This window comes from Sinocyclocheilus anshuiensis, unplaced genomic scaffold, assembly GCF_001515605.1.
Source record: "Sinocyclocheilus anshuiensis isolate Anshui unplaced genomic scaffold, SAMN03320099.WGS_v1.1 scaffold461, whole genome shotgun sequence".
Lineage (NCBI taxonomy): Eukaryota > Metazoa > Chordata > Actinopteri > Cypriniformes > Cyprinidae > Sinocyclocheilus > Sinocyclocheilus anshuiensis.
Genome location: NW_015541005.1, coordinates 1,963,093 through 1,983,564, shown reverse-complemented (window position 1 = coordinate 1,983,564; position 20,472 = coordinate 1,963,093). Strand labels below are relative to the sequence as shown.

At 37.3% G+C, this 20,472-nt stretch overlaps 1 protein-coding gene across 1 annotated transcript in view; it reads right to left on the bottom strand.

Moving 5' to 3' along the window:
- The window catches only part of LOC107690267 (xylosyltransferase 1-like), a 76,211-nt gene that overhangs the window by 8,368 nt on the left and 47,371 nt on the right, over positions 1-20,472 (bottom strand). The window contains exons 3-8 of the mRNA XM_016488549.1: positions 16,687-16,859; positions 14,966-15,168; positions 7,773-7,853; positions 7,420-7,636; positions 5,848-6,024; positions 2,639-2,904 (exon numbers count right to left, since the gene is read on the bottom strand). Of these exons, the coding sequence (XP_016344035.1) occupies positions 2,639-2,904; positions 5,848-6,024; positions 7,420-7,636; positions 7,773-7,853; positions 14,966-15,168; positions 16,687-16,859 (1,117 nt within the window). The remainder of the gene's footprint in view (positions 1-2,638; positions 2,905-5,847; positions 6,025-7,419; positions 7,637-7,772; positions 7,854-14,965; positions 15,169-16,686; positions 16,860-20,472) is intronic.

Below are 20,472 nucleotides of genomic sequence, written 5' to 3'. Positions count from 1 at the left end.
TATATATATATAAGCATTTTGCAGTTTTTGTGAATATACATATATATATATATCTAATATATTTGTTTTGGTGGTTTAACATGAGAAATGTTCCACATTAGATAATCCCAAACAGATTAGTCCAGATTTTTTCCTTGTATAACACTACTTTCCATTTGCTTGGGGTCTTTTAAAAGAAAGTAATACTTTTAATTGCATCAAAGGTTAGAGTAGAGGCTTCCAAAAAAAAAAAAAAAAAATTAAGCAGGGCAACGGTTTTCAACATTGTTCATAATAAGAACGTTTCATAAGCACCAAATCAGCATATTATAATGATTTCTGAAGAATCGTGTGACACTTAAGACTGAAGTAATGGCTGCAATTTTTGTAATACTATTTCATATTACTGTATTTTTGATCAAATAAATGCTGTGGTGAGCATACATTTAAAAAAAAAATCTTACTGACCCCAAAGTTTTAAACGGTAGTGTACATATATATACATATATATATATTTTATAAACTGTTAAGACAGTTTGCACTGTAAAAACAAATAAAGGACTGAGACCAGTTATTCGACTAGTAACTGTCTTTGCTATTTCAAAGTTTCTTCTGGCTTAGTTCACATGCTCTTCACTTGAAAAAAAAGCTGAAAAACTTCTGAGCAACCAAACCAATCATTTTGTATTCTGAGTGAAGTTTATTTTCTCTAGACGTGGGGTTGTAGAGAGGTGACTGAAGCGCTGGGCTGTGAGACACTGAGACAGACAGACAGACAGAAGGAGGAGCAGCAGGAGCTGATAGAGACGCAGGCGGCCATGTGGAGCAGACGGCTGCTCTCACGGCGATCTCCACCCTGAGCTCCGCCGCCGCGCTCTCATCAGTATTCCAGCTCAGGCTAGAGGTGCTCCATCCCAGCACCGCTCGCCTGACAAGCAGAACAGCAAATATTTACACCGGTGCGGCCGCCCCCACCTCCTCCCCGTCCTGTCACCGCAGGAGGTGGGCAGCACGCAGGGACTAACAGAGCAGCTATTGAAGCGGCCCACCTCAGCCTCTTACCGCTGATGTCACAGAGGGCTGCGAAAAACACAGAGCGCCGCCACCCAACCCCCACCGGCCAGCAACAACCACCTCCTTGTGTTGACGAGTCCCTCTGCAGGGTCCAAATACTGTGGCTCACTTGTCTGAACGCACCGGCGCTCTCCTCGCACAGAAACGCCAGCCATTACTGCACTGATAAACACAGCAGCCAGACTGACAAACTCTCTGTCCCTTATCCTCTCTCGGCCGTCCGTCCGTCCGTCCATCTCTCTCTCTCTCTCTCTCTTCTCTATCTCAGTAATGACAGATGCTTGGACAGCCGAGGAACTTCAGATCTGCTGCCAGTGAGATCAAACAAAGCTGCGCTTCCCTCGGCAGACAGCACAAATGAGTGTGCACTTCTTTAGCTTTTAGAGTGCCAATATACATACGGTTCTAAACAAAACATAATTACTATGAAAAACCCACACTAACAAAAACATGGGACACACACAAATGTTAGAGGAACAATTCACTTGAAAATGAAGTTAATTTATTTAGAGCAGTGATTGGTGGGATGTCAATCAGAAAGGATGATCTAGAGTCACAGAATCATTACTCAACTGAAACTCAAAGTCAAAAGTAATCTCGGAAATATTTCACAGTCCAAACATTTTTATGGAGGTTTTAATGGAGAAATATTAATGGGTTTTAATGGAGTACAACCGTAATCAAATCAACTAATTAAATTATCGCTAAAATAAAATGAACAGTAAATTGAACTAAATTAATATTCAAAACGTATTAAAACACAGTGGGCTGAAAATGTATTAAATGAAATACCAATTATTTACTATATTTCTTTAAATATAAATCAAAAGTAGGGTGTAGTATAAACACTTTTGATTAAATGATCTATAATTTTAAAATCACTTTTAAAAATGATCGAAAATTGACTTTTCTACAGTATTTCACATATTTGTTTCGTGACCATGTCAAAAGCTGTGCATCCAATCAGATTCCTTGTAATTTTAGTGCAAATTCATCTGACTTGTTAGAAGCTAGCAAAATGAGATGTCATCTTGAAATCCTTGAAAACTATTAAGAAACCTATTAAAATAAGAATAACTACATTAAAAATAGGTTCTCTTGCAATAAGGATTAAAAAACAGTTTTGTATTGACTATAATGTGCAATGAATTATTGACTGCTGAGCATGAAACCATCATCATTCAACTATCATCAACCAGTTTAAGTCGTCTCATGATTTTCAGTGTAAAATCTGGGTCCTGAAGCAAACCCACTGATTTTCAGAAAGGTGCAAGCTGCTCATTTCCATACAACAGCCAATGGCAAACCCCAAACAAGTCAAAACGATAGACTTAGATAATCTAAACCAGGGTTCCTCAGATCTTGCCCTGGAGAGCTAATGTTCTGCAGAGTTTAGCTCCAACCCTAATCAAACACACCCGTGCAAGCTTTAGGATTTAGGATCCCTAGAAAATCACAGGTAAGTGAGTTTGGTCAGGATTTGAGCTAAACTCTGCAGTCTAACAACACTGATCTAAACACAAACAGCAAATCCTGACAACTCATTTTGCACTTCAATGAAACATACAATAGACTGCGTACTGACCTGCAGCTGTTGTCACTGGTGTCACCCTGTAACGAGTTGGTAGTCCGTGCCAGACCCAATCGGGCGAAGGCATGATAGTGAGTGAGATGCGCGTCGGACAGGCTGTGAATACCATCCGCTTCATCAAAAACATTCTCCCAGTAGGCCTTGAGACCCAGCGTGCCCTGGGGCATACTCCCGAACAGGAAGGCGTCCAGTTGATTCACTATCTCTTGATTTACACTGGCTTCAAACTTCCTTGCGAAGAATGTGGGCCTGGTGGTTTGCTGATGGAGACAAAGACAGAGAGAGAAAGAAATAGAGAGCGTGAGTGTGAAGACAAAGAGACGCTGATAGACAAGACAACCTGCTGAGACTGTGAGAAGCAGGAAGAGAAAGAGAGATAGTGACAGAGCGAAGCGACGGAAAACTGAAAAGCGTGGCACACCATCCAGAATGATGTGCTAGAAGGGGAAAAAGCTAAAAGAATCAGAAACGGAAATTCTCCAGAGATAATTGACGGCAAAAAGTAAAAATCAAAGTGGCGTATGTCTGGCATGAAACGGTGGTGTTGCTTTTTATTCACATCCACCTCGCCTCCCCGCAGACTAACATGTGTAACATAAAACAGACAAGAAGAAGGACGACATCTGTGAAGAACCAAAAATATCAAAAATCTTCATGCTTGAAATAGTTTTCAGGCAACATCAGACCCCTGACAGACATCTTTCAGGAGAGCGTCCTAGAAGATGGAAAAATCAAAACACGAGTCATGAAAGGAACAAAAATTCCCCAAAATTAAGATTCTGTCATCATTTACTCATCCTCATGGCTTTCCAACCCCATATGACTTTCTTTATTCCGTGCAACACCAAAGAAAAAGGAAAACTAGAGCAGTATGACTTGTAAACATATCATTTAAACCGTTAATAGACCTTAGCCAGGGTAGCACCATCATTTCTGACAGGACGGAAAACAAGACTGTGAGGGATAGAAATGCAGTGTGTTCAATAGATTGTACTATTATTTAACAACATACCGATTGTTCAGCTGACAAAACAATAGTGAAAGTCGCGAGTTATGCAATCTAGAACTTTATACAGTGTGTGCCACTGTAAAAACTGTTATTAAATTCAATATAGCACTACAGTCTACTGTGAGTGTGAACTAAATCAAACGATTCATTGGAAAGATCTGATTCAAAAGACTGATTCATAAACAAATCATTCAGACTGTTAAACTGGACTGATGTATTTATTTGAATATTGCTCATGGAATAGATATCGCAGCTCGTGATTCTTTTTTATTATTATTGCATTGAAAAAAAGTGACCAGTACAATTCTTTAATATATTTCCTTTCATGAATTTTCATTTTTGGGTGAACTATCCTTTTAAACAAAATTCAACTATTTTTTTTTAAAAAGTCAAAAGATGGGAGAAAAAGAGAAAGCATAAAAAAATATAATAAAGTGATTTGGAGAGGCATGTCGAGAGAGCTCTTTTATACGGTTTGGGCCTCTATAGGGTGAGGGGTGAGAAATGCGTGGATAAAAACTGAACTGCCATGACACATTTCAAGCCTCCCTTCCTCTCCCATTGTCCGTTTTCTTCAGAGCTGTCTGTGAGAAAGGAGGTATTGTCACAGAATAATTACTCAATACTCACTATGGGCATGCCTTTAGTGATAATGACCCGCTAAACACTCGCAGACCCTTCCCCCAGCACAGGCCTGAATGAGTTAACCGCAGGCTCTGTGAAATGACTCCATTATGTAGAGCAGTTGTGGCTGTAAACATTTAGCGAGGCTCGAAATATGCCAATGATGGTGCTGGGTTTTCAGCCCTTATTTAAAGGCGTCATATGATGCGATTTCAATTTTTCCTTTCTCTTTGGAGTGTTACAAGCTCTTGGTGCATAAAGAAGATCTGTAAAGTTGCAAAGACTAAAGTCTCAAATCCAAAGAGATATTCTTTATAAAACTGAGGAAATACTACAACTTTGCGCTGTGGATCGCCAGATCGGCTTTCACCGTGGATGAAGCGGAGTTCAGCCCGGAGTCGTCACATGTCCTTCCGGACGCTCCTTTGTCGAAATCGCTGGCTGCGCCGTTCTCAAGCCCACCCACCTCTGCTCACTCTAACCCTCCCGCCGTTCCGCACGCTATGTGTCATTATATGTGTCGAACCTTAAACCGCATAAACACATTTCATTACACCAAATACACAAAATAATGTTCTTTTTAGCAGCATCATATGACCCCTTTAAAACAGGAAACACTAGTTATAAATAAAACAGGGCCAAAATTACTTAAAATTTTTTTTTTACTTTAATTCGAATATATGAACATCAAGATCCACCATTGTGGTTAAATGAAAAAAAAAAGTAAAAAAAAAAAAAGTAGCTTCATCAGCTGGTAGGTTTTGGGAAAACGCAAGCAAGTGGCAAAGCTGCCTGATGTGGCACATGGTGATGATGTCATGGTTTGGCACACAAGCTGACAGTAGGGAGTTTATGAGGAAACGTGGTTTAACGTGAAACCATAATGCAAGCAACACGAGAGAAAATGCAAAGTTGCAGTTCTGTTGCAGCGGAAAAAATAAAGCACAGCCAGCTATGTGAAAATCACCAGGCTGGGAACGACAACTTTTAAACTCATTTCAAGAGAGTGAGCCACCGGGGTCGGGCATGACCAGGTTAGGATCGACTCTGTACTGGAGGCTAATGAGAGACTTCCAGACCAAAGGTAGGAGGGGAGAGAAGGGAATCAGCTGCTGCGGTCAAGCTCCACAGCCTCATTCCACTATACTAGACTCACTACCAGAATCCTTTTGATGAGAGACCACCACGCAATTGATCCCTCATCGTCCTTTTCTGCCGGCCACAGTTAATTACAGATCCCCTGTGTAGGCACGAGTTCGCAAGGTTTTCCTTTAGTTGAGTCTCATTGGATTTCTAATCACGATTGAAATCGCTACTGACTGGAGAGCTTGTCTCACACTATTAGGTGTTTGTTAAAGGTAAATTAAAGGCCTATTGTGCTTATTCAGACTAAACAGGACGCGGCGTAGGTCTCCTTCGGGCGTGAGGTCAGCGCTGTCATGGAAACGGCTTTAAAAGTGTTTAACTAATGATCGGGTTCATCGAACTGTTCCTGTTAGCGCTGGCTGCACTGTTACAGTCGGACACCGAGAGGGCTGAGAGCATCGCGGGAAGGGTATGAGACGCTCACCTGGAAACGGGGCAGGTCGGAGGGCTTGAAGTCATTTGGCGAGCAGCCGCACCAGTCCACGATGTGCTTGTATTGACACTTGCAGCCCAGCTTTCGATTCCAGTTGGTGATGCGGAGGTTGTTGTCCACCATGCTCTCGCAGTGCGGGCTGTTCTCCAGAACCGTGTGGAAGAACGACTGCGAAGACAGAGAGAGGATCGGGGAGGATGATAAATAGGAAGGGACGGTGAGAGGTGAAGAGCAAGAGAAGAAAATAGATGACTAAGAGGTTGAAACAGAATAATGACATCTGATAAAATGAAGATGGATGTCTAACAGAATGGCCCTGTCAGGAGGTCTAGTGTGTTAAATGTCTACATCAGTGAAAAGGGGCCAATTGCCTTCTCAAGCCACAATATCCAATATCTCAGCGGTGAATAACTAGCCCTAGACAGAGCGAAGAATCCAATTTCGCCACGGCACAGCAAAAAGCCCTTCATTAAAACTAACACATTTGACACAGTCATTTCAAATGAGCAAACACACAATGCAAATGAGCAAATAAAACTATGCAAATTCATCTCGCTTTTTGGAAATTTACTCAATTTACCATCGTAAACTTCAAACTCATGAATAAGTGAGAAATATTAATGAAAAGCCAATCTAGTGAATTAATGTAGCAGAATCCTTGGAATATTGTGCAATGCAAAGTCATTTTCTTGATCATTATTATCGTCTTGTTTTTGTAGGAAAAAAAAAACCTAAATATCCTTAAAACAAGATGCATTTAATTCAACTATGAAAATTGTGCAAGATAATTGTTTTCAGAGAATATATATTATTATGAATATAAGAATAATATACTTCATTTTTCTTACCCCATTTTTTTTTACTTGTTTTAAACTTAAACTCTACTCATAAATTCCTTTAGATTTGTTCAAAACAAGAAAAAACAATAATAAATGTAATGCAAAATATATTCTCTCTATAGTGAATTTCCATTGCTTTAAAGGGATAGTTCACCCAAAAATGAAAATTCTGTCATTAATTACTCACCCTCATGTCGTTCCAAACCTGTAACACCTTCGTTCATCTTCGGAACACAAATTAAGATATTTCTGATAAAATCCGAGAGCTTTCTGATCCTGCATAGACAGCAACGAAACTACCATGTTCAAGGCCCAGAAAGGTAGTAAGGACATCATTAAAATAGTCTGTGGTTCAACCTTAATTTTATGAAGCTACGAGAATACTTTTTGTTCACAAAGAAAACAATAAAAAAAAGACTTTATTCAACAATATGATGTCACAGTCCACTGATGTCACATGGACTATTATATCGATGTCTTTACTACCTTTCTGGGCCTTGAGCGTGGTAGTTGCGTTGAAGTCTATGCAGGGCTAGAAAGCTCTCGGATTTCATCAGAAATATCTTAATTTGTGTTCTGAAGATGAGCGATAGGTGAGTAATTATTGAAAGAAATTTTTTTTTGGGTGAACTATCCCTTCAAGAATCTTTAGATATTTTTTTTTCTGGAAAACAACACATTTTTACTTCTTTGACATTCATTTGACATAATTTTGGTGTCTCACCTCTGCAGGTAAGAGTGTGTACGTGTAGAAACGTTTCATGTTGGTCACAAGGTCATCTTGAGTGTTGATGACGTACTCCACGAACATTCGGTTGAGCAGAAACCAGTCAGAGCCTCCATCCACAGATATGCCTTCTGGAATTTTCCTGTCTCCAAGTCTCCACATATGGGTGTCACACTCGAAGAAAAGCCGGTCCAAACCTTGTTTTCTGATGAATCTGTTGGCGATTATCAACAATGCAAATTACAAATTTATTTTTGTCGGTTATAAAAGGCACCCTTCTGTGCGACTGGCACGCGTTTGAGTGTCTTGGGCACCATAAGCCATCAGCGTGATCACACGTCAGCACTCACCGAGCGTTATCTCTCCCGTGGGACTTGATGAAATTCATATCTCTGTATTTGGACAGGAAGGCCACCAGCTGATCATTGGTCCTGAGGAGACATTGAAAAAATGTTGGAAGGGAAACCAGAAAACAAGTGAAAGAGAGAAAGAGTAACAGAGAGTTTGCTAATCAGGCTAATGAGCCACAGTGTAAATGAGCGCGGAGCACGAGGGATTGTGGGTGAGTCCAAGCTCACATACAGAGCCAGATTCAGCCCCTGATGCCAGCTGCCCGGTTTCACCGCCTGTCGCAATGCATTGCCTGAACGTCTGTAGTCAGTTTTCCCCATACACTCTTAAAAATAAAGGTGCTTCACGATGCCATAGAAGAACCTTTTTGTCTAAATGGTTCCATAAAGAACCTTTAACATCTGAACAACCTTTCTGTTTCACAAAAGGTTCTTTGTGGCGAAAGAAGGTTCTTCAGATTATAAAAAGGTAAGAAAGAGATGGTTCTTTAAAGAACCTTTGACTGAATGGTTCTTTGTGGAACCAAAAATGGTTCTTCTATGGCATCGCTGTGAAGAACCTTTTGAAGCACTGTTATTTTTAAGAGTGTACACACTCCTCTCACAAAGAACTTCACACTGAAGATAAAAAGAATAATAAAATCTTTATTTAATCGCAATACCAGGGAAAGTGGAATTTGAGAAATGGCTTGCTCAAAGGAACAACAGTCATGGCTCACATTTCTGGGGATCAAACCAGCATCTTTCTGGTTACTAGCCTTGACTGTGAACAAGAACCGCAAGAGAGTATGCAAATTACTGTTAGATAGTAATTGTGAACATTCTTACAATGAAAGTCAATGAGAGACTGCAATGTTATAGGCGCCGTACCATCATATTTCCTTTTAAATTCTTATTATAACCTTATAATTTACTTATAAAGCTTACAAATTTTACCCCATGTGCTGTGGTGAAAATCCTTTACCTAAGTTGGTGTTCCCAGTCAAAAATGGCCACCTTTAAAAACGTCTCAAGTCTGCCATTATGCTTTATGATCACAAAATATTGGATTAAATCTTTTTGTCAACTTGTTTTCTTTCAATTAGCACTGGTTTTATATTTATTTTTGGAACTGGTTGTGAAAAAAGTTTTTTTTTTTATTGTGGATAATTTTGGCAATGTTCACCCCACAAATGTGGTGCATAAGCTCAGATCATAAAGCCATCCTTTCCAAAAACCAAATACAAAACTTGTGCTAACTGATAAAAGATTGATTCCAATTTTTGGTAATAATATAGCAAAACAAGAAATTTACAAGCAATTTTTTGTAGGTTGGTCTTTTTTGACCAGGAACACCACAAGTGTAACAAGGTCAGGAAAAAAAAGGAAATTGTTATATCTTGTATGTGCAAAGTCTGTAAATTTTAATCCTACGAGTTAAAATTAGCTAGGATTTTCAGGAAAAAGATTGGTTGGTTCTGAATTAATTGCAAAAATAAGTGAAGAAGAAAATTGTCTCCTATTTTGAAGGCAACAAATGTTTGTTTGCAACCAAGCAGTTATAAATAGCTGAGGTGAATTTGTTGATGTTTGCATGTGATTTTTAGCTCCATAGTAAACGCTGTCATCCTGTCATCACTTGGCATGATGTCGTCTACATGCCTACAGCCGCACACGTCAATCACACACTTACTTTTTCTCACACGTCTCTTAAGTTTCAGTAGCTTAAGACGCTTTATCATCCTGTTTGTTATACAGCCACGTTAAATGTTTAACTGCTGTGCGGTAAAAAGATCAACACACAAATGCACTCTGACTTACAGTGTCTTCCTGTTTGCCAAAGATCAACATGGGAAAGCCAGTGTTGCATTTGAAATGAAACCCTGCTCCAGTGCTCAGTGCATGTACAGCTGCCAGTCACTCCCTGCGCTGGCTAAACTCAGACCTCAGGCTATTAGAGTGCTGTATTCTGTAACCGAGCTACCAGCAAGATTTGAAATCTGACTTCAGTGCCGTCAAAACTGTGCAATAATAATGAGCAACAGTCTGAGTGGGAGGGAGCAGGGGAAAGAGAGACAGAGGGGATATTTATGCTTAATTTTTGAGGTCTCTCAAAAATTTCTCTAGGCATGGAATACGTGGATGACCTGCTACAATTGCACAGAATGCAACCATGAGGACACCATACTGTATACCATAATGCAATGTGCCCAACTGGATGTCAATAGTGATGAATGAAAAGTGTGGAAGCAGTACCACATTGATAAATCTCGATAAACTCGGACAGATTTAGGAAGAATGAAACCATCTCGACGTCAACTTGGTAAACTTACCAATGGTGCCGCAAACTAAAAGAGAGAGAGATCAAACCCTATGGTTAGTTATGCAACAAAAAAAAATTTTAAAAGAAAACCAAAAAAAAAAAAAAAAAAAAAAAAAAAAAAATATATATATGCTTTTATTTTCAATAACTGAATGCAACATAATGAGGTCATGTGCCAACGATATAGCATAATACAATATGAAATATTTATTGCATACTGCATATGCAAAAAATAATAAAAAAATAATAAATCACATATAAGTACACAAATAAATGCAAGAAGACAAATCATAATTCAGAATGCAAATTACAGGAAATGAAAGCCAATGGGAGACTTAAATGTACCATTAAATTTTACTTTTAAATTCTCATTAACCTTATAATTCACATTAACATTTGTATTTACATTTGTGACCCTGGACCACAAAACCAGTCTAAAGTGTCAATTTTTCAAAACTGAGATGTAGTCCTGTTTTATTTAATAATCTCAGCTATTTGTGACCCTGGACCACAAAACCAGTCTAAAGTGTCAATTTTTCAAAACTGAGATTTATACTAGAGATGCACCGATTGCAATTTTCTAGGCCGATTACGATTTACGATTTTTTGTTAGTGTGATCTGCCGATACCGATTTTTGCTGATTCCGATTTTCTTTCTAAGAACTATAATTGACAGCATATACAAACAAAAAGACTGCGGTCCCTTTAATAAGAGTTTATCCACGGACCCTATATACTGTTACACAACATGCGTTCTCTTTCTTTTTTCCAAAACTGATGTTTAACTGGATACTCGCCAAGACGGGCATTTTGACATAATTTTGTATGTATTTGAACGTTTTAGCGCAGTTATTTGTACAGGTATTTGTGGCTCACAAGCTGTTTGACTGAGCACGGCTTATGCGCTCCACTAATATAGATCAGTGGTGGTGCGCGCGCATTTGGTGTAAGCGCGAAACCTGCGGGAATTACTAAAATAATGCGCAATACAAGCACTATTTAACTGGAGCGAATGAGACGTGTGTGAGAGAGAAGGGGTCGTCGGAGAGAAGAGAGCGAGAATGCGCGGCTGACGTTATTGCCTGTGCCGCTGGTAACAAAACGGATCTGTGGATCAAAACGGAAAACAGAAGTTAGACTGACCGGCCGATCACCGATCCGAGCCGATCATGAGGAAAATTGGCCGATTCTGATCCCTGGCCGATCGATCGGTGCATCTCTAATTTATAAATAATAATAATAATAAATAACAGCGACTTAAGACTGGTTTTGTGCTCCAGGGTCACATTTGTATTTATTTTCAATAACTGAATTTGAAATGGTTTTTACTATTTTTCATATAGTAACCTGAATATAGGATATATATTAAGTATATACAGTATATACCGCATAGTACTTAGTAAGCTAGTATTTCATTCTGAAACGGTTTGTAGAGCTGCTCCGTTCCAGAAGAGGGCATCATGGAGCCCATGTGACCACATGGGAAGAAGAGAACAACAGAGTCCAGACTCATTGTTTTCTCCTTTTCTCTCTTCATGAAAAGGCCATAAATGCAGCTGCGCTGACTTAAAAACAGGGCTGGAGAAAAAGAGCAAGATGTTGCGGATAAATGGAAGAAAAGAGCCCGGCGCTCTCAACAAAGCCCCTGTGTAACAGAGCCCTCCGCCCCTGGCGTCCAGGATCGACTATAGAGCAGAGAGCTTTTTGTCAGCCCCTTTCACAGGCATCCATGCAGAAGGACGGACATCAGGAGGGAATTAGAGGGGAAAATAAGCAGCTAAGTCACTAGACGCAGGTACCGCACATCCCTCGGCACCGCAGTCACGACATGCGGACAAAGCGTTCTGCAACAGGGCTGTGCACAGGTCTTTAGGAGGCCAAGACTGAAGACGTCCCTCGAGGACCTCTAACACGTGCTGTCATACGCAATTATGAAGCCGCTATGAAGCTGAGCACAGTCTGCAGTGTCACTAAAGTCAACCTTCTGTAAACACGCTGAAGTCAGGCGTGCAGCTGAACATCGTCTGTGGCTTCGTCTCTGTCTGTCTCTCACCTCACTTCCTGTCTTGCACTCGCTTCCTCCGTCAAAGGCCATTGGGGGCAAGAGTGGGAAAAACATTCAATGTCAGGAAGATAACCCTTCAATCTTTGTAGCCAAATTGAGATTAGGCCTAATGGAGTCCAAACTTGACCTATCAGTCTGTGCTCACTTCTGTCCAATCAGAGGAGATCTTTCACCTACAGCACTGGAGTGCAACAGTCGGGCTCCAAAAGTAAAAATCCCATTGATTTTCTCCATAGGGGAACTGACGATAACTTATAAACCTTTACAGAGAGATGTACAGTGAGCTATGAGGTTGTTAATCGAAGGTACACGCTTTTGTTGAAGGCATCGGCCTGCATTATTTCAACTTCTTTTTTAAATAACTTTATTCAACAGCAGATAGCCCTGGTGAAAATCTACATTACCCATGATTATGCAAAGAAATCTCCACCAATCAGAGATTATATAACTACACCAAAAGTACACTTTAGAAACTATGCCTAAACTATGCCAAATGAGCAGGTAAGTGCCAGGCCACTCCCATGATGCACTGCTTTGTGAATTTTTTTAAGTCAGTTTCCTTACACTCTCAAACTACTTGCATGTATAATATGCATATTTTGCAATACACATAAAATATAGGTGTATATAAATATGTTTAGATATTTAAATATCTAAACATCTGGGAAAAAACAATCACCCTGTGTGAGAAGCAAATTTGTACAAGATATAATTTATTTAAAAAATTTAATTTAATTAAAATAGAATTTAGAGAGGATTCACAAAATAAAATCCTATCTATTTACCCAAAAATCTAAAATTCTAAATTCTAATCTAGGATCTAAATTCTAATCTTTTTTTGTCTTTTGTCTAGATAAATTAAAAGCAAATGGCTATTTATATATTTCAACATTCCCTCATTAAATTCCTTAAATGCATTCATACATTTTGTACCCTTGTTTTTTGTACCAATTTTCATATATTTCTTTGCTTCAAATCAAGGTTTGTAGCTTGATTTGAAGCTGGTTGGTTTTGTTCACATAACTCCTAAATGAACACTTACAACTCTTAAAGAGTTGAATGGAAAAAATACTTCACTAAACAAGTGGACAGGCACTCTTGCAATCTATACATTTTAATGCCACAGACAGACAGAAACAGAAGTCTGTGGTGGCAACACTTGATGAAGCGTACATAAGCATATAAACATAAATGAACATACTTTTTCATGTTGTGGACTTCACGCTGTCTTTCAACATTTCTTTTGTTGAGTATTTTCCTTACAGCTTCCTCTCTGCTGACCTGTGTTTCTGTTGCGATAGTGGACTGAGAAATAACTCTCCATCACCACGACCGGAGGAGCCGGATCGGACTCCTTAATGGAGCGATTTGTCCTCATGTTTTAGAGAAATGGTGTTTCTGCACAGTATAATACAAATGATAGCAACTACATCACTGCACTACACACACACACACACACACACACACACACACACTGACAGGCTACTTATAGCTCGCACCTGAACCCGATTTCGAGCTAGAGATGAAAAGAATCATATTATTTTTCTTTGATGTTCCGCTTTAAAGGGACTTTGGCTCATAGGTAACTTTCCTCTCCGGTCTGGAGGTGTGGCGCGCGACGGAGTGATAGAGAGGCAGGATTAACCTTGAACGGCAGCGTGGGACAGGCCAGAATTCATCACAGGGCTGTATTGATCTCTAACACCCTGATTTCTGAGGGCTGCAGAAAATGACATGGCTGTAATATTGATTGCTGCCGGGGGAGTAGCTGGCTTACTCAACCTCTCATCCTGCTCTCATTATGGACTGAAGAGTTATGCACGCTAATGGCATTTATCATGGTGATAATTCTAATCTTCAGACACAGTTCGGCTTACAGACAGAACTGCCACATTGAGTTACAGGTAATGTGATGAGATACTGGAATACTGGGGTATTTTTTTGTAATGTGAAGAATATTTGGGAAAGAAAAATCCTGGACTTAAAAAAATGGATTAAAAACTGATTATAAACAAATGCTTTCAATATTATGTTATTATTTTATGTTCAATACACATTTTGTACCAATACACAAATTTGAAACATAATAATACACATAATAATAATAAATAACAACAACAACAACAACACCACCAGTATTATTATTATATTAATATCAGTAGTCATTAGTTTTATTACTTATTTAGAATTTCAAGATGACTGCAATGAGCATTCTGCTAATATAACATAAAAATGAATAATAATAATAATATTACAAATAATATATATTTTCCCCTTTCTTTCCATCTCTCTATATATACAATTTTTTTTAAACCTATTTTAAAAACTATGCATCACTTTCTGGTGCAGCTCCTTTCTAATAGTCATAATCTCTTTATTTTACATAAATAATTCACAAGCTCTCATTTAATTTCAGAGTCCCTCTAAGTTCAATATCTTCAAGTTCCTTGTTTTTTTATTTTTATTTTGTTGTGGCTCTTAAATTGAGCTAATTCTGAATAAACAAGTACAATCTCAGCAATATGTTTAAATGTAATCCCTTAACAGTTATATGAACCATCAAGCTCATTGACACCAGATCAAACAGCCAATGGTGATCACAATTACCCATAATCCCTTGCTAAACTAAATTGTGACATTGCTTGGAACTAATCTCCCAGCAGCCCACAGCTAAATGCTAGTCAGGTGTTAACTCAATTGTTCTCTGTGGCAACCAATAAACTTGAATCATTCCCTGAGAGAAAACAATGACAATCCAAGCAATGCAAATGATATCAACAGAATAATCAGTCAAAAGTGGAGTAATGCGAGATGATCATGACTCACCTGATTGGGTAATCAGCAGCACTCAGGTTGATGAAGAAATCCCAGGACCAATCTCGCATGGCCAGCAGGTCCTTCATGCTCTGCAGATACATGGTAAGCAGACTGGCACCGCCCCATATCGTAGACATGCGCCACGGTGTGACCCGGACGTTGGGATACTGGCGAGCCAGAGCCACCATCTGCCTGTGCAGGTAGTTGGATCGCTGCGGGGTGAAAAAAGACAGGCTCTGGTTAATTTGGAGCCTGAGAACTTTATCTGGGATCAGTCTGTCAAACGTGACCAGCGTTATTATGAGATAAACAAAGTCTGACCATCCACTAAGGGCACCTTGTGGGGAAAAACGGATTGAATGAAGTGGATGAGGCTTTTTCAAACAGTCAGGTAAGGTTGCACAGTTTCATGGAATATGTGCATATGCCAACATTTTCTTGGTCAGTGTATTTGTCTGGTTTTCCAGACTTTTACTTCAAAAGCAAAATTGCACAATATAATATAGGACTTAATGAAATCAATTCAATTTACTTTTCTTACCCCATTGGTAACAATGTTTTAAACAAATCTAAGAACCTTTAGTAGGAATGCACAGATATTAAAATTCAAACCGATAGCCAACAATTACTTTGAAGTTATGACCAATAAATAGGCAATATTAATATTCAATATAATTTTGTATAAATAAAAAATAAAATACTAAAAACTCAAATCAATCATTTTAAATGCTACAAGTGAATTTAGGCATCACAAGATTGTAATGTACAATATGAAATTGATATTCATTTTAAAATTTTGCTAAAGATTACACAGAACAGTGTTATTAAATTATTAGAGTTTTTAAAAGATTACCTTTGCCATCATCCAACTCTCACTTTAAGTTAATTTAAACACAATGCACAATTAAATAACCAAAATCGACTGATATATATCCATTATTTACAGATTAAAAAAAAACATATATTGTGCATTCCTAAAATTTAGTAAATATTATGCTAAAAATAAGTCTATTTATCTAACACGATCTTATTTCTCAAGTGTACATATCTTGTTTTTGGGATGTTTAGATATTTTACTAGAAAACATGACAAAAATGCCAAAAAGTTTTTTTTGTGGCCAAAAAAGTGCTTGGGACAAACTTGGCATGTGCGAGTGTGAAGCGCTGTGTTCTTCTTGACATACAAACATCACAGACTTCGATTCCCTGTGTGTTTTCTGTTATACCACCCCACCTTTAACTCCTCTCTTTTCCTCTGCTCATTTTTATGGAGTCATAAAGCTTGTCTCTATGATGATGGACTGATTGATGAACAAACAGCCTTTCATGTTCACACTCTATCACTTGCCAAGCTGGGAGAGTAAATGGTGTGGAAGACACTGAAGTATGGCTCTTTAATAATCCTCCACCAGGCTTTTGAAACAGCTTACTCAATGAATGGAAGGGTTGGAGCCCACTGTTTACCCAGCATCCCCCTCTCTTTCCATCCCCCACTATAGCTCTTAGAGATGGTCAACTATTCACTCAACAACCGATTAGCTAATCAGTGAGTTCTAATAGTTATATTTTATATATACACTTTATATAAACATTTTTCAATTTATTACATTTTGTATTTTATACAGTTGTTAACATATGAACAACACCACAACTTCTGCTGTTCAATCATTTCAGAATATTCTCATCATTATTGATGATATTTATAAAACTCAATGGGTGCTGAAGACATACCTGGTCCACATGGATGTAGTAGAAATGGGACGAGTGGTATATGGCCTTGAAGAGACGCTGCACCTGGCGTGAGGCCCGTCCGTGGACCACCAACATGAAGGCTATCCGCACTGGTACCACAGGCACAGTCTCCATAGAGTCGTCCTCCCACTGCACATTCATGGTCACTTTGCCTGCACAGACACACACATTAGCCACAATGAACTCGAGAGGAAATTAGCCACATCTAAACTTAAAACATATGGTCAGTTGCCAGAAATTAACTTAAGCGTAATATTTGCACCCTGTAGCTGGTTTTCGGGGGCATTTTTATGTTTATGAGGCCAAGTTTTTTCTTTTTCCTTTTTAATCATACACAAATACACCAAAAACACAGTTTGGCAAAAACTGCAATTTATTCATTTCATTGATTCAAAGATTTTTGATCATTATTTATTTATTTTTAAAAAGAATACTTTAATTCAGCAATGATGCATTTAATCAAAAGTGACAGCAAAAACACTCATAATGTTACAAAAGATTTCTATTTTAAATAAATGCTGTTCTTTCAAGCTTTCTAGAACCCTGAAAATAATGCATCACATCACAATGCATCAATAACTTATACAATTGAAATGGAAAAATATTAAATGTTTTTAACACTGATAACAATGGGAAATGTTTCCTGAGCACCAAATCATTTGCTATTACAGGAATAAATTATATATTAAAACATAAAAAATAGCAAAAAAAAAGATAAATTAATATAATATAATATAATATAATATATAATAACAAATTAATAATTCTAATATTTAGTCATGGTGAACATTAGAGACTTCTTTCAATAAATCTTACCCACCCCAAACTTTTAAACACTAGCGTTCATTTTTGATATGAACTATTACAGCTGTCATAAATACTCATTTTTTACTCACAGGTTTTGGTCAATATTTCCACTGTTGATTTCAATGTGATTGCAGTTTAAAATGTTAGAGACTAAAGAGAGCTAAAATAATGCGAAAATAATGACTTTCAATGATTTTTTACATTTTTTTTTATACTTTATTATGTCTTTCAGTTCAAGCACATTTAATACAGTTATACAAATGAACATTTCCTTTAAAGACATCATATTTTTTTTTACCAATTATTATTCCTAATTTTTCCTTCTACTTTCTCTTCCCTCACTTTTTTTTTCTTTTGTGATAATACCCATCACCAATGCATAAAGAAAGAAAAAAATAAAAATAAAAATAAATAATAATAATAATAATTAGAACAATAACCAATACATACCTAAACACTTTTTCATATAAAAAAAGTAAAGAGAGAAAAAAAACCATCCACATATTCATATAAAACTCTTATAATGACACCTAATTTCTAATAAGTAATTCAAATTATATTATTTAAGACTAATTAATTATAATATTAATTAAATAAATAAAAACAATTAATGAATAAATTAAAAGGGAGGTAGAATTACATAGAGGTAATTAGTATATGTATTCCTTTATCTTATAATGTATACTTTGATTTTAAAGGTGCACATATCTTTTCAAAATGTATACTTTTACTCTTAATTTCATATGTTATCCTCTCCATAGAGTGTACCTGCCGTCTGTCGAGAGCAGGGGTGTCGTGTAAAAAATCCTTTTTAATATTTTTAAATTGCTAAAATGTTCAAAAAAGCATCTATTATATAATATCAATTTCTGATGTCGCCAATAATTAGAGATGCACCGAAATTTCGGCTGCCGAAAATTAGTTCACCGCTCAGGTTTCACTTGCACGGTTTACATATGTATAAAAGCCTACATTAAAATCTGTCATATAAATTGGTCTCTTCATTAGAAATTAGCCTACTGATTGGCACCATTGATAGACAACATTTTTGAATAATATTAAAAATATCTGTATGACATTATATTCGGCAGTTCTTCCCTGTTGTACCGAATATCTATACTTTTCAAATGATCATATCGAAGTTAGAAATTCAAATATTGTGAAATTCAATTTCCCATTTTGTTTTAATATTATATAAACCTGTATCCTTAATTTCTTTGAATATATTATTTATTCGACCTATCAAGTTATCTACTCTGTTCATTTTACTAACTTTAATCATAAAACACAAACAGAGGGTGAATATCATCTAAATTTTTAATTTTAATCTCATCCTTTAAATAACTTATTATTTGAAGATATTTGTAAAATAATGTCCTAGACAATACGTATTTTTTCCTTATACTCTCAAATGACTCCATCTCATTGTCTCCATAAATTTGATAAAATCCTTTGCTAGCCCAAACCTTAAATACATCATCAAAAGTATTTGGTTTAAAATCTGGATCTCTTGCTATTTCTCTTAAACAAACCATCTCGTGATCACTAATATTCATTCTTCTCCAACATTTAAAAGTTTCACCTATACAATAATAACTAGTATTCACTCTTTTCTTTCTTCCACAAAATATTAATGTACTAATTGCCTCAAGTGGCCCAGTTTCCATACATTTCCATTTTGATCTGTTATCCACTTGCATCCAGCTCAAGATTGGCTTAATCTGGGCTGCGTAATAATAATGCTCCAAATTTGGCAATGATAAATCCCCCCTTTCTGTACTATTTTGTAAAACTTTTTTTCTCATTTTCCAACTCCCCTAGAGTTAAACAGTTGAGTTCCGGCGTAATAATCAAGGAACTTTGCTGCCGTACCATGGGTGCAGCAGGCGCAATGATATTACGCAGCGCCTGAAAATAGTCCCAGCTAGGTAACTTCCAATAAGCCTATTTTCAGGCGCTGCGTAATATCATTGCGCCTGCTGCACCCATGGTACGGCAGCAAAGTTCCTTGATTATTACGCCGGAATGAGAGTATAGTTCCTAGCCATATCGGCCTAGAAAATCGCAACTTTTCATTTTCCGTCGGTCTTACAAGTACAAGATGTAACTACAGAAGAGTCAAGTTTTAAATAGGAAAAATATAGAAACTCTTTGATCATTTTTGAGCAAGATGCTAACGGTCTAATCAGATTCAATGATCTATGCTAAACAGCTAAAAGTGCTACCACCAGACCCGGAGATCGGCTGAATGGATTCGAAAACGGTAAAACTCAACTGTTTAACTCTAGGGGAGTTGGAAAATGAGCCTATTTTCAAAAATAGTGGAGTGTTCCTTTAAGTTCTTCTCAATATCTGCAATTGCTATTTTATCTAAGGACTTCTTTACCTTCTTTAACTCTTCATGAACCTCCTTATTTTTATTTTGATCGTGCCTTTCTTGTAAACTTTTTAATTTATTTTCTAAGTTTAACTTCTCTATTTGACTTTGTTTCCATGATGCATATGCTATTATTTCCCCTCTCATTGTGGCTTTAGCAGCCTCCCACAATATAACTGGTGTCACTTCTCCATTATTATTACTCTGTATATAATTTCTAAAACAGTATATTATTTTATTTTTTTAAATATTATCCCTAAGAAGAGAATGATTAAATCTCCATATTGAAGTTCCTCATATACTCCCAAGATCCATTTCCATTATCACTACTGCATGATCTGGAATAAATATTATGAGCTTCAGAGTAATATGTAAACTCCTTAATCTGTGGATGCATGAAACGCCACACATCTATCAATCCCAGCTCCACACCTGCTTGATGCAAAAGTGTAGCCCCTTTTACTGATTTGTGCTTTCTTATACTCTGAGTATCTAATTCTTCATCCATGACCAAATTGAAATCTCCTGCTATAATCATTATTCCTTTAACTTCCATTACTAACAACAATAACATATATTAA